Genomic DNA, 14,144 nt, shown 5'->3' on the forward strand with positions numbered 1-14,144 from the left:
AACTAAGTGCTCAATTTTTATAGGCAATGCAGATATATTAATCATTCTTCTAAACCATTCCATTTAATAACCATCTAAACCATTTTTACAAACAAACTTTGTGCTAAAAAAAGTAATTTACAAACTACATAGGAAATATTCAGTGAGTGTTTCACATTTTATTTTTTTTTAATTAGAACTAGATACAGAATGCTTCAGTAAATAATGGTAATTTCTTTATAAAATTTTAAGTAGCTGCATCTAGCTTTGCTTTTCAGTGCACCTGTTTCAACAGATTATTAATTTTTAATTTCAATAAGAAAGGAAGTGTTTATTTTAAGTACATTCAACCACATTACATTTTCTTTAACTTTCATCACCAGAGACAAGTTGGTCTCTTAGAGCTTCTTTCAGGGTTTAAAATTATGAAATATAATCCAAAATTATTAGTATTGGTATCCTTACAGATTCCAAATACACATTTTGCTCTTGATTTTTTTATAAAAATGAATTACTACAGAGATGTGAACGTGCATTAATTTTTAGCCCTCAAAAATGTGCAGATGCCAGCCTGCTTGGCTGAGTGGTTAGCGTATTCAGTTGTGAGTTCGAATCCCACCATGGGCATGAATGTTGTGATTGTCTGTGAAACTACTGGTGGTGGGCAGTAGATGGCACTAGTGCAGATGATGATGATTGTAGTTGCAGTTCGTTGTAGTTGGAGAACTAAGTGGAGACAGATTGTAGAGCATGTGTCCTCCCTGGAGGTGTCATGTAATAATAATAATAATAGAGATAAAAATACAATATGGCATACCTTAAATGGATTAGTCATTGCTGTTACTGAAGTTAAACGATCTTTCACTCTTGCTGTGATCCCTTTAATGCCTATAAGACCTTCTTCTATCTCTCGTTTCAATAATTCATATACCTCAAGCCGTCCAACAGAATGCAGAACTGAATTTCTCCCTTGAACATCTTTCACAACAACAGCTGGAAAAAAAAAAGAAGAAAGAAATATATGAATATATATATTATATTAATTAAAATTCTATAAATGCTACTCTAACATTAGTATTTGTCCATAAAAGTATGCAATACTTTTGGATGGATTGACTTGCCATGAGACTGTCAATTGAATGATTATGATTATCCTCTGTGTCTACAGAAGTCACCAGTTAGGACATTAAGATTACACTATTTTGAATCTACTCTATCTGCCTTCCTATGGTTGTGCCTGCATCCATATGCATATCACATCCTTGTGCAAAATACTGGTTAATAATATAATAACAAAAGGTATTTAATTACTACTCCTAGATATGTGTTTCTTTCTTGAAGAAACACATATCTTCCTACCAATAACAGAGAACCAAAATATTAAAAGTCCTATCTATTTAAAGTAGACAGGACTTTAAAGTCACCCACGTGGTTGAGCTTGGTATTGTGTGGTATTTGTGTATATGTTACATTAGTTTTTTTTGTAATCCCTGAAGATGTTTCAGTGACTAAGATGAAATACAGGAAGTATTAAATTCTGTTTTAACCCTTTCTGAGTGCTGTATACAATCCATTAAGTATCCAACATGATGGAATATAAACTATTTAAGTGGGTGGTTGATGGACAGGTAGTAGAAAGTGGTAGGTATATAAGTGTATGGATCAGCCAGGTTTAAGGTGAGCAGAGGTGTATCCTGGGGATCAGTCCATGGACCTTTGTTATTCTATTTATATATTAATGATATTGGGAAGATCTGACAGGAGATGTTCAGTTATTTGCTGAGGACACAAATATCTTTGCATCCTCAGATATAAAGAATTTGTCTTTAGGTGACCAATAAGGGTTATTAGTTTGATAGATGGTTTATAAGTAGTATGAAGCTTGTATTTTATTAAGTGATTCTGGATATCTTTTCAGACCTACCCTAAATACATGGCTAGTACTGTTTTGCTGTTGTGTATTAGGGAAAGTGGGGAATCTGGGAAAGCATTATAAATTTATCTATTTTCTGAAGATCATAGCAACAGACTAAAATGTAGTGTAGCAAAGTTCAGTGTAACAGTATTATCATGAGAACAGATAGCTATGGCTCTGTTTCTTAAGTTTTAAGGATACCAAAATATTGGCAGCAGAATAACGGTGTGATTGTTTGGGTCAATATCTTTCAGCATGTGTATAATGAACCAATTGAAAGGCATGTGACATGTATCTAGGAGGGGAAGACAATTATTTGATTCTTTTTCCACCATGAAGTAGATTTTAGGATGTATGGTAATTTAAATGCATTAAAATGCATGTAATGTGTCTGGACTATGTAGCTAAATAGCAAACACATCAGCCTTTCTTTCAGTGTTGCATGGTGATCAGCATTCATTTTAGAAATTATGGACTTTACAACTGTGTCATGAATAACTATTTTAATTTTCCGACCTTCATATTAAGGTCATCGTCTGGAGTATATACAGATATACAAGGACAAGCTGAGTTACATTTCACACAGTAAGCTAAAGAAACAATGATTTGATCACAGGTGATTCTACTGGCATGACCTCTAGTGGGAAAAAAAAAAAAAACAGATAAAATTAAAAATAAATTCAATATTTAGAAACTACATCAAAGCTAAATTCTATTTAAGACAATACAGGAGAAACATTCTTTCACATAGATAGTTTTCTTACAGTAACAATGATGTCCTATTTTTAACATGACAATTGTTATATTAGATTTACAATTCTGGATTATCTGCAGTCCTGTTTATAGTTAGATCTTAGGGCAGTGGTTCTCAAAGGGTGCGCCCTATGGTATTCCAGAGAAATGTGTGTCCAGATATAAAAATAAATATAGTTACTCTATTATACCTTTTCATTACGGATATACCGCTCTTTTTGTCAACACATTATTATTATGTTAATTAACAATGGTTTTTCTTGCAAAGAGAACAAGAATATGGTTTATTCTTGTTGTGTATATTACTTATTTTAAAAGTGTTGGAAGTGGATGTTATGTGCATATTACTTATTTTCAGATAAATACACCCAAATAAAATGGATAGATTTCTTAAAAAGAAGCGTGATATTGAAGAATCATATTCTGGAAGTGAACAAAAGTTAAGTGCAAGTAAGAAAGCAAAATCGCGGCCTACTCGCAAATATAATGCAAGTTATTTAAGCTTTGGTTTCACTTGGACCAGAAGTGAAGATCATCCTTTACTGCTATGTTAAGTATGTGGATGTAAAATGGCAAATGAATCATTGCTTCCTAGTAAATTGAGTAAACATTTTAAAACTATACACTCTAATTTATAAGATAAATCTGTAAATTTTTTCAAGAGATTGTCTGAATAGCAAACAAAAGCGGCAAATTCTTTTAAAAGTATAATGACTGTTTCTGATAAAGCTCAAATTGCTTCTTATCAAGTCTCAGAACTGATAGCAAAAAATAAGAAAGATCATACTTTAGGTGAGTCACTTATTTTGCCTGCATGCAAAAAAATGGTCATGACAATGCTAGGATATGAAACAGCAATGAAAATAAGCAAGATTCCTCTGTCCAACGATACAGTTCACAGGGTATTATAGAAATGTCTTCTGATATCGAGAAAAATGTATGCAGTAATAAACTTCAGTATTCAAATTTTGCATTGCAAATTGATGAGTCAACAGACATTACCAACAAGGCACAACTCTTAGCATTCATCCGTTTTATTAATGAAGATCAAATAGTAAATCAGTTTCTTTTTTTGCAAAGAATTAAGTGTGTCTACAAAAAGTGAGGACATTTTTAACATTTTGAATAGCTATCTTGATAAATGGCAGCTAACATGGAAGTCGTGTGTAGGCATTTGTACAGATGGAGCCCCTTCCATGGTAGGCTGTGTTAAGGGCCTTACATCTTTTGTAAAAAAACAAAATGAGAATGTTATCGTAACTCACTGCTTTCTTCATAGGGAGGCCTTGATGGCAAAAACATTGGGAGAAAAATTAAGAGAAGTTTTAGATCAAGGTTGTTCAGATGGTAAACTTTATTAAAACAAGACCTGTCAAATCGCGTTTATTCCAAACTTTGTATTGATATGGATTCACAACACAGACGGCTGCTTTTACACACTGAGGGGTGGCTGTCAAGGAGGAAAGTACATGCCCGTGTACATGAGCTATGACAAGAACTTCTTGTGTTTTTTGAAGAGATGAAATAATTACATTTTTGTAACTGCCTTCGGTGCAAATTTTGGATTGCCAGGTTACAGTATTCGGCCGATATATTTCAGCAGCTCAATATTTTGAATACTAGCATGCAAGGGAAAGAAGAAAATATTCTCACATCCACGGACAAAGTGAAAGTGTTTCAGAGAAAACTACAGATTTGGAAAAGAAAAGCAGTTGAAGGTAATTTGGAAATGTTTCCATTGGTAAGTAACATTTGCATAAATGAAACACTTCCAATAATAGTTGAACATTTAACAAGTTTAGAAGAAAAATTGAATTCTTATTTTCCATCACTTAACACTGAACAATACCATTGGATTAGAAACCCATTTATGGAAACTTCAAGTGATTTTGGTTTAACATTAACAGAAGAAGAAGAACGGGCAGCTATATCCACTGATCATGGATTGATGATTAAACATAAGGAATTGTCTCTTGAAGCCTTTTGGATTTCTATAAAAGAAGAATATGTGTCAATATCTAAAAAAGCTTTGAACATTTTACTACAATTTTCAACATCATATTTATGTGAATTAGGATTTTCTACCCTCACCACAATTAAGTGCAAAAAGAGAGGAACTCTTCAATGTACTGACGAGGAAATGAGAGTTTGCCTTTCAAATATATGCCCAAACATTGAAGCAATTGCTGGGACACATCAGGCTCATGTTTCTCATAAACACAAGAATGAATAAACTCAAGGTATGTTTCATTTTATTTTTTTTTATCGCATTATTTTTTTTCTGTAATATTTGACTTAATTATTATAACATATTTTTTCAGAAATTTGTATATAGTGGGCTTACAATTATTTGTAGGATTTTAAATGCGCCCCGACTTCAAAAAGTTTGAGAACCTAATAATTTAGGGAGAAAGATTCCGTGCATAGAATATGTGCCTTCCATATGCTTGGGATTTTTAGACCATCATTATTATTCAGATTGAGGTGGTTGATAAGAATCTCACAGGCTTCCTTAAATTTGCGTTCATACCATGCTTTTGTGTGATGTAAACAACTGGTGCTTTTCCAGTCAATTCTATGTAAAGTGTTCGGGGCATGATCAGAAAGGCCAGCTTCACCACAGTTATTATATTTAATGTGTCATTTATGTTCCTTTTGTCTGATAGGAATTGCACGTCCTGTTTCCCCTATATATGGTAGATTCCAGGTGCAATAAATACGGTATACTTCAGGGTGGGCCAGCAGAGGGAGTGGGTCTTTGGATGAGTTGAATAAGTTTTTTAATTTTGCAGGAGGGTTAAAGGTGGCTTTTAGGTTGTATTTCTATAGTATTCTGTTTATTTTATCTGATGTCCCTTTAATGTAAGGAATGGTTATAATTTTATTGTAGTCTGGTTTATCTTTGTTTTTTGTTGAGGTCTTGTAGAGAATTTTGTTAATAGTGTTTTGGCTAACCATTTTTTAGAAAAGTAGTGCTGACAACTTTAAATTCGTCTTTTAGTGCTTGTTCATTGGAGCGGATCTTCAAAGCCCTGTTTTTTAGGGTATTAATGACACCTAGTTTTTGTGTTGGGTGGTAGTAGGAGTTTATATATTGGCCCGTATGTGTCGGTTTCTGGTAAACAGTGAAGAAAAGACTGCCAGAAGGAAGTGTAACAAGTGTATCTAGAAACGGAAGTGTGTTCTGTTTTTCAATCTCAATTGTGAAATGTATGTATTTGTGTTGTTTGTTTAGGTGGCTAAGGAAAGTGTCTAGTGTCTGGCAGCCATGGGGCCAGATCACGAAAACATCGTCAACGTATCTAAGCCAGACTTTGGGTTTTAAAGAAGAGGATTCTAGAGCATGTTGCTCTAAATGTTCCATATAAAAGTTAGCAATAGTGGGAGATAATGGCAAGCCCATGGCTGTGCCTTCTTTCTGTAGGTAAAAAGTGTTTAGCCATACAATTGGGACATTCATAAAGAGGGCAGAGACATCAAAACTTACTTTTATTAAATCATCTTTCTCTACTGTAATGTTTTTGATTATGTTTATGAAGTGTTATGTGTTTCTGATATAAGAGGGGGAATGACCTACCAACTCTTTGAGTGTTGCTGCTAATTTCTTGGCTAGGTGATAATTCAGGCTGTCTATACCTTTGACTATCAGCTGAAGTGGTGTGTTTTGTTTGTGTATCTTCGGTAGACCGTAAATTCTCCGGGAGCAAACATAGTGTAGAAGTAATTTTTTGACTGTATCTTCGGGCCATGTAGTAATTGATTTAAGTAGTTTCTCTGTTTTCTAACCCAACCAATAGAATAAAAAAGAAAACAGAGAAACTACTTAAATCAATTACTACATGGCCTGAAGATACAGTCAAAAAATTACTTCTGCGCTACGCTCGTTCCCCGAGAATTTGCGGTCTACCATATAATCTACCAAAGATACACAAACAAAACGCACCACACCGGCGCCAATAGTCGAAGGTATAGACAGCCCGAATTATCACCTAGCCAAGAAAAACCTAGTCAAACTCTTTGTGTCAAGACTTAAGTGCTGGGAGGACATCATGTTAGAGGTTTAATGGAATATTTACAGCACTAGGAAAGGATTAAAAACTAATATTCAATATTTCCTCTTAGTCACTGAGACATCTTCAGGGATTACAAATAACACTTGTAACACACAAAGACAAACACAACTAAATGAAATATGTGGGTGACTCTAAAGTCCTATCTAAGTGGTGCATCCTCTAAGGGTATTTGTAGGCAGCCAAGAATGTAAAGTGGGACCTCTGACAATTATTGTTTCCCAAATTTTGGGAAGTTTTATACATCCATATTTGTTTAAATTATGTTGATTTCTGAGTGCTGCTACAGATTCTAAAAACAGTCTTTCCTTTTTTAAATTTACTATTGTGAAGCATGGTGGTTTTCTTCCAGGAGATACTGTGGATTGTACCCAATACATGGCCTGCAAAGTAATATTGACCACAGTCGTGATTGCAGATGTACAATTTGTGTTCTTCTAAATGGACAGTCACTGATCTGTCTGTCTGAAGTAGGCCAACTTACAGAAACATGGTACTTGATGTACTCCAGGCACTGAGAGGAGGAAGCTGATCTTTGGTAGAATGGATAAGGGTAGCAAGTTTCTAGTGGGGCTTAAAATCTGTGTAGAGGTTGTACTTTTTTTAAAGACCTCTATTTCTTCTGATGTGCCATGGATGTAGGGAATGGTGATGGCATTTCTGAAATCCTTCTGAACGATGACCGAGGAATAGGGGAGGAACTGATTATTTTTTTAATTCTGTAATCACTGTAGCCACTGGATAGGAAGGTGTTGTGTATATCGTTGAGTTCAGCTGAAAGAGAGGTTCCAATGGGATAGTTAGTATAAGGCATCAAAATAGGGATGGGACAAATCGGTTTCTTCAATTCATGTATACAAATGCTTTTTTTGGCCTTGGTTGGCACTTCCAGACCACAGGTTATTGGCATTAGTGAAACATGGCTGACAGAAGATGACACAGCTAGTGGGACTGAATGTGAGGGGCATAGTGTGTTCAGGAGTGACAGGGAGAATAAAATGGGGGACGGAGTGTTATTGATGATAGCTGATGAGCTACATCCAAGAAGAATAGAAGTGGAACTGCAGGATAGAGAAAAGAGCACATTTGAGGCTATTTGGTGTGAGATTGAAATTAGCAGAACTAAATATATAGTTGGGTGCTGCTATAGACCAGGTGATGGAATAGATGGAATGCATAAGCAAATAGAAGAGATGAGTGGAAGGGGGTAATTATTATGGGAGATTTCAACTATGGTAACATGGATTGGAAGGAGGAGAGGACACATGGGAGTAAGGAATTGGATTTTATGAGGTTATTATGGGATAACTATCTGCGACAGCATGTAATGGAAAATACTAGGGGTCAGAAAGTGCTTGACCTAGTAATTGCATCTGAGAATTTGGCTGTAATGAATATGACAACGTTGCCACCAATTGGTGAGAGTGATCATAGGGGTCTTGACTTGGGAGGTGGCTAAAGGTGTGGATTTTACAATTAAGACGGGGCATATGTGGAATATCGGGCTGGTAAGTATGACAAGCTTAGGAGATTGATTGGTTCAGTGCCATGGCAGGTGGTAAAGAAGTGTTTGCATGAAGCAATGGCTGACTGTATACCTAGAGTCCGAATAATAAATCAAGTATGGGTTAAATGGTTGAATAAAATCATTAAGCTTGAGCTGAAAAAAAAAAAAAAAGAAACAACTATGGAGTAAATTTAAGGAGAAAGGTGACAGGAGGCACATGAACGGTATAAAGTGCAGGCCAGAAGGGTAATGAGTGTGGTAAGAAAAGCAAAAAAGGATTACGAAAGAATATTGGCCATGCAGGTTAAAGAGAATCCCAAATAGTTTTTTCGATATGTTGCAAGTAAAAGAAAAAATATATATGGCACAGTGATTTTAAAGAATGCCAATGGTAGGGAGGTAACCGAATCAGCTGATATAGTTGAATTACTAAGCGAGCACTTTGCAAGAATATATCATCTAGGTGGTGACATTGCAGAAATGAATGAACCAATAGATTATACGGGAATTGTGGTGAATGAAGTGGAGGTGAGTAGTCCATTGCCAAACCTCAATGCCAATACATCTGTGGGATTGAATGGTATACCAGCTCGTGTCATACGTGAAGCGGCTAAAGAATTGTCAGTACCCTTGACCATTTTGTTTAATTTGAGTCTCGGGTCTGGGTTAGTCCTGAGGGGTTGGAAAGAGGGGAAAATAGTTCCACTGCATAAAGGAGGTTCTAAGAATGCTGTTGTAAATTACCGACCAATTAGCATATCAGGAATCGTTGTCAAGATCTTGGAGAAATTAGTCAAGAGAAGAATACAGGACTGGATAGATGAAAATGGGATACTGTATGGGAGACAACATGGTTTTGTGAAGGGTAGATCACATTTATTCATACATAATTAAAGCATATATTTTTAAAAATTAGAGTATTTTTCGGACAATAAGATGCACCCCAAATTTATGAGATGATTTTTAGAAAAAAAATGTTTATTATATAAAGATATTTACAAATGCTTACTTAATTTTTATTTATTGTTACAATCATTTGTATTAGCAATATTCAGTTCATCTTCACTCTCGGTACTATCTCTGGTCTCATTAATGTCACTGTTCGTATTACTTTCGTCTGAACTATTGTTGTCACTCCCTTCAAAAACTGTGTCATCTTCGGTACCATCCATCACATTACTTATCCTGCAGACTTTATAATTGTCTCTTCTTTCACAGCTTCCCATGAATTTTTCACATGAATTCTTCTAAAATTGTTGGACGTTTCATACGTCCTGTTGCTGTAACATCGTGATTTGACTTTGCCATCCATTTGTTCAACTCTTCCCACATAAAAGTTTTTAATGGTTTATTTATAGATCCATCCCAAGGGTTGTAATTGACTTGTAAGGCCTCCAGGAATGACAGCTAATTCTGTATTCATTTCTTTTAGAAGCTTCTTGGTGGATTTTGTTTTATGCGCTCTGAATTGATCCCACGCTAACATCGCAGGCTTTTTAAACAACGCACCTGGACGTTTTGCCCATATCTTTTGTATCCATAATTTCATTCCTGTTTCGTCCATCCAGCCTTTATCTTGAATGGATAATAATGCCACGAGGAAATTCATCTCTCGGTAACGTTTTTCTCTTGAAGATTAACATGGGGGTAGTTTTGTTCTGTCCGCGCAACAAGCTAGTGAGTTTTTCATGACCTGTTGTTTTGATCACTATTGTTTGGTGCCTTTTGAATCTACTGTCTGATTTGAAGGAACATCAAAAGTTAGAGGCACTTCATCCATGTTCGCAATTTGATTAAACTCAAAGTTAAATTTCCTTCTTGCTGATATGCAAAATCTATGGAATTCTATAATTTTAGAATAGTCAGTCGGCATTTTTTGGGCTAGAATGTTTTTTGTACACATGCATAACCCATGTCTTTCATAAATCTAAAGCACCAAGATGGTGATCCGGTAAAATCTAAAATTCCATTAGTAGTTGCCCATCGTTTCGCTTCAAAAATTATCATTTTCATAGAAACAGATATTCCCATCTTTCGATGATTTGTTAAGCAATTTTTCATTTGTGCTTCTTATTCTGGCCATTTTTCTAGGTGCGAACGGAATGTTTTCTTGTGTTTACATAGCAGTTTTAATTGTTCCTCTTGTTTTCTCCACTCACGAACCATTTTTCTGTTGGCGGTAGATCAAAAGGTCTTTCTGCTGCTCTGTTTCCATATTGTTTTGCATAATTTATAACTCATGTTATATGAAAGTCTTTTTTGTTTTACACTCATTTTTTTGTAATTTTAATATAAAAATTTTAATGATTTATAAAAAATAGTTCAAGTGAACCATACAAAAGCACATATGTTTACACAGTAATGACTATTGACGCTCTAAAATCGGTGATTCACCCACATGCAGCGAGATAACTTAGGTACCTACCATCAGTGGCGTACTTACTAATTTTATTAATATATTGTGCCAGTAAATGAACTTCGCTAACAGCTTCGGTGCAGTGTAAAGATTCTCATTTTAATGTTACCTTCGGACCATAAGATGCACCCCAATTTTAAGTCGATTTTTCTATGTAAAAAGGTGCGAATTATGGTCCGAAAAATACGGCAATTAAAGAAAAAAAAACTTTGCAGATGTCATATGCACATTCATTTTAATATGTTGAAAAGCATAGCCAAAATATTATATATATTACTGTAAATCCAGTTTCTACGGGGTTCAACTTATTAGCCTCAAAATAATGTATTGTTAGCCAAAAGAATTAGACTTTGACAATATCATGGCAGATGAATTTGCAAATGCAGAACACCAAAAGGACATGGAGAGAAATTTATATCTTCATATATATATAAAAGGAAACAATAATTTAAAAAGCACAAGACTGAAAGCCTAATTTGTGCAATATCAGTATAGTTGTTAATTGATAAATGAAATAAACTTACAAAAATGCTTATGTTTTTCTTCATGTCCTTCATTATGCATTCTTTGACTTTGCTTTGCAGATAAGGCATCTAAATGAGATGGAAGAGGCTCACGCTGAAAATTAGCTTGGCTTTCTGGATTTGGATCTGATTCTATTCCCAAGTCAGGAGAGGAAAAATCAGGCCTCTGTGCTTCAACTTCCTGAAACATAAATAGAGCAATAAGCACTAAGAATCCATATTATCAAGATGATACTATTGAATTTTAACGGAACAAAAAAGATAATGATAATACCTTCTGTAGAGATGGTTTCTTGACATTTTGGATATGATCGCTTTCTACCATTTCAAACAAATGAAGAGATCTGGAGGAATGAACCTTACTTCCACATGAAGACCCACTGAAATTGTTTAAACTGTTATGATTGATACGTGTTTCTTCTAAAGTAATGATATTTTCAGCTTTACTGTGAGAATCTTGTTTACCAGCACTTCCTGTTTTAAGTAAATACACATCAATGAGAGAAAGAAATGAATATTTTAGAAGCAAAACATTTTACATGACTAAAAAAACAAAACTGTGGCAAGCTAGCATTTTGTATTGTTTAGGCACTGATTTTCCTTCTATTATTAAGCTTCTATTTTTCATTACAAGACGAAACATACCGAAAGTTTATTAAAGAGATCAAATTTGTGAAGGATAAAAAAAAAAATGTTTTTTTTTTTTTTTTTTATCCTTCACAAATTTTTTTTTTCAACCATTGACAATATATAATTAAGTATCTATTTAGGTATCAAACATAGGGATAGGCTACTGATTTCACTCAAGAAAGATTTCTCTTCCCCTTATACCACTTTCCAAAGTACAATAAAATGCCGATGACTAAGCAGAGTGGAAAATTAGCTGGACTCTTAGGTATACAAGTTGATAATGACACAAGAGCATACAGAGGATTTGAAATTGGAAGTAATCACCATTTAGTCTTAAGCAGGATAAAATTAAATTTCATATTGAAAACAAGAACATATAAGAAAGTTTTAAAGTGAATAAAAGTTCAGCAGCTCTCAGATATGAACTGTAGACTGAAATATACAAACATTATTCAAAAAAAAAAATGAAAGTTTGAGAACAGGAATCAAACCTTGGAGATTCAGTGGAAAGATCAGAAGAAAACATTGATTGATTCAGCCAGAGAGGCATGTGGTGAGGTTGTCTGCAAGGATAGAAAATTCAGAACTCCATAGTGGACACAGGAAATTAAAAAGGCAGTGAAGGTAAAGAAGAAAGCATATCAAAAATTTCTGGCAAATAAGCCAGCTTGTGCACTTAGAGAATACAGAGACAAATGTAAAAAAGCTAAACACTGTGTAAAACTAGCTAAACAAAAGTCATGGGAAGACTTTGGTAAGAACATAGAAAATAAATATTAAGAAATGGAAAGATATTCTAGAAGTTATTGAAAAAGCTCAGAAATGGACGAAAGAGTACAGTAGAAGGAATTAGAGATGATAAAGATGACATGAAAACTGGAGAAAAAGATATCCTTGATGTATGGAGTAATTACTTCAAAAAAATTACTAAATTAAACTAGCAGTGATGATAGCACAGTGATAAAAAACACTGACCAGACATGCAATCAGGAATGCATATCCATAGCCAAAGTAGAAAAAGCCATCAAAAGTCTGAAATGTGAAAAGACAGCTGGAGTAGATGATATATAACCAGAAATGCTAAAGTATGGAGGTATGAAAGGTATGAATGGCTTCAGAGGTACTGACAGAGGCATGAATTCCAGGTGATTGGAGTAGAGCTCTCATAGTACCCATATATAAAAACTGAAATAAAACTGAATGTGAGAAATACAGAAATATTTCTCAACTGAGTGTTCCTGGTAAGATTTATGTCAGTATACTTGAGAAACCAGTTGAGAAGGATGAAAGAGAAGCTTGGTGAAGAGCAAGCTAAAGTCAGGCTAAATAGAGGCTGTAAGGAGCAGATTTTCTCTTTACGACAAATAGTTGAGAAATATTGGGAATATAACAGAGATCGCTATTTAAGTTTTGTCGATCTGGAAAAGGCATAAAACAAGGTGCCAAGAAAGAAGCTATTCAATACCATACAGTTATATAGTGTCAATGGGGCATTATATCAAGCAATACTTAGTCTTTATTTGAGTTGCAAGTCAGCAGTTAGAATTGTAAGAAGTACAGGAAGATGGTTTAATGTTAAATGTGATGTCAGACAAGATATACATTATCCTCTCTGTTATTCATTATCTATATGGTCACATTATGAAGAAAAGTGGTATTAAATATGATATCAAAATTGGAGATGTTAATGTCAGCTCTCTTTGCTTTATGAGGATGATGTTATACTTCTAATTAAATCAGCAACAAGTCTGCAAGATTCCCTGACTAAATTGAATAACTGTTGTAATAGATATGGTATGAAGGTCAGCAATAACAAGACAAAGACATTTAAAATAGACATAAATATTTAAAATATCATCTGCATCATGAATGGAGAACCTATAGAACAAGTAAAACATTTCAACTACTTAGGCACAATTTTTAGTGAAGATCTCTTTATTATTCATTATTATTATACACCTCTAGGGAGTCCAAAGACTCATCGAGGGAGAGTGTGCCAACAGCATCGAATAATTGGTCCCCTTCCAACTACTAACTGTGCTCAAACTTTCTTAACTTTTTACGAGCCATTAGTAGCAGAGGCTCTACCAATCGACCAAGCTTTGCCGGCAAATTAAATATGGAAATAGACAACAGGATCAACAAAGCTGGTATGGAAGGAAGTGAATTGAATAAATTTATATGGAATAAGAAAGAAATAGCCAAAACACTAAATTAGCTATATAAAAGACAGTGTTCAAACCAATTTTAGCTCATGAATCTGAGAGCTGGGTTAGAAGTAAAACACTTGATCAAAGACTAGAGACTGCAGATATGAGAGTCCTGAGAAAGATGAGAGACATGAACAGAT

The 14,144-nt window shown here is 34.5% G+C and overlaps 1 protein-coding gene across 5 annotated transcripts in view; it reads right to left on the reverse strand.

Moving 5' to 3' along the window:
* The window catches only part of LOC150103910 (uncharacterized), a 589,709-nt gene that overhangs the window by 108,009 nt on the left and 467,556 nt on the right, over positions 1-14,144 (reverse strand). For all 5 annotated transcript variants that reach the window (XM_090397176.1, XM_090397175.1, XM_090397178.1 and 2 more), the window contains exons 19-21: positions 11,439-11,638; positions 11,165-11,345; positions 797-972 (exon numbers count right to left, since the gene is read on the reverse strand). In XM_090397176.1, coding sequence (XP_090253302.1) covers positions 797-972; positions 11,165-11,345; positions 11,439-11,638 — 557 coding nt within the window. The remainder of the gene's footprint in view (positions 1-796; positions 973-11,164; positions 11,346-11,438; positions 11,639-14,144) is intronic.

Source organism: Typopeltis vanoorti, chromosome 8 (assembly GCF_054136105.1).
Source record: "Typopeltis vanoorti isolate ZY-2024b chromosome 8, IOZ_Tvanoo_1.0, whole genome shotgun sequence".
Lineage (NCBI taxonomy): Eukaryota > Metazoa > Arthropoda > Arachnida > Uropygi > Thelyphonidae > Typopeltis > Typopeltis vanoorti.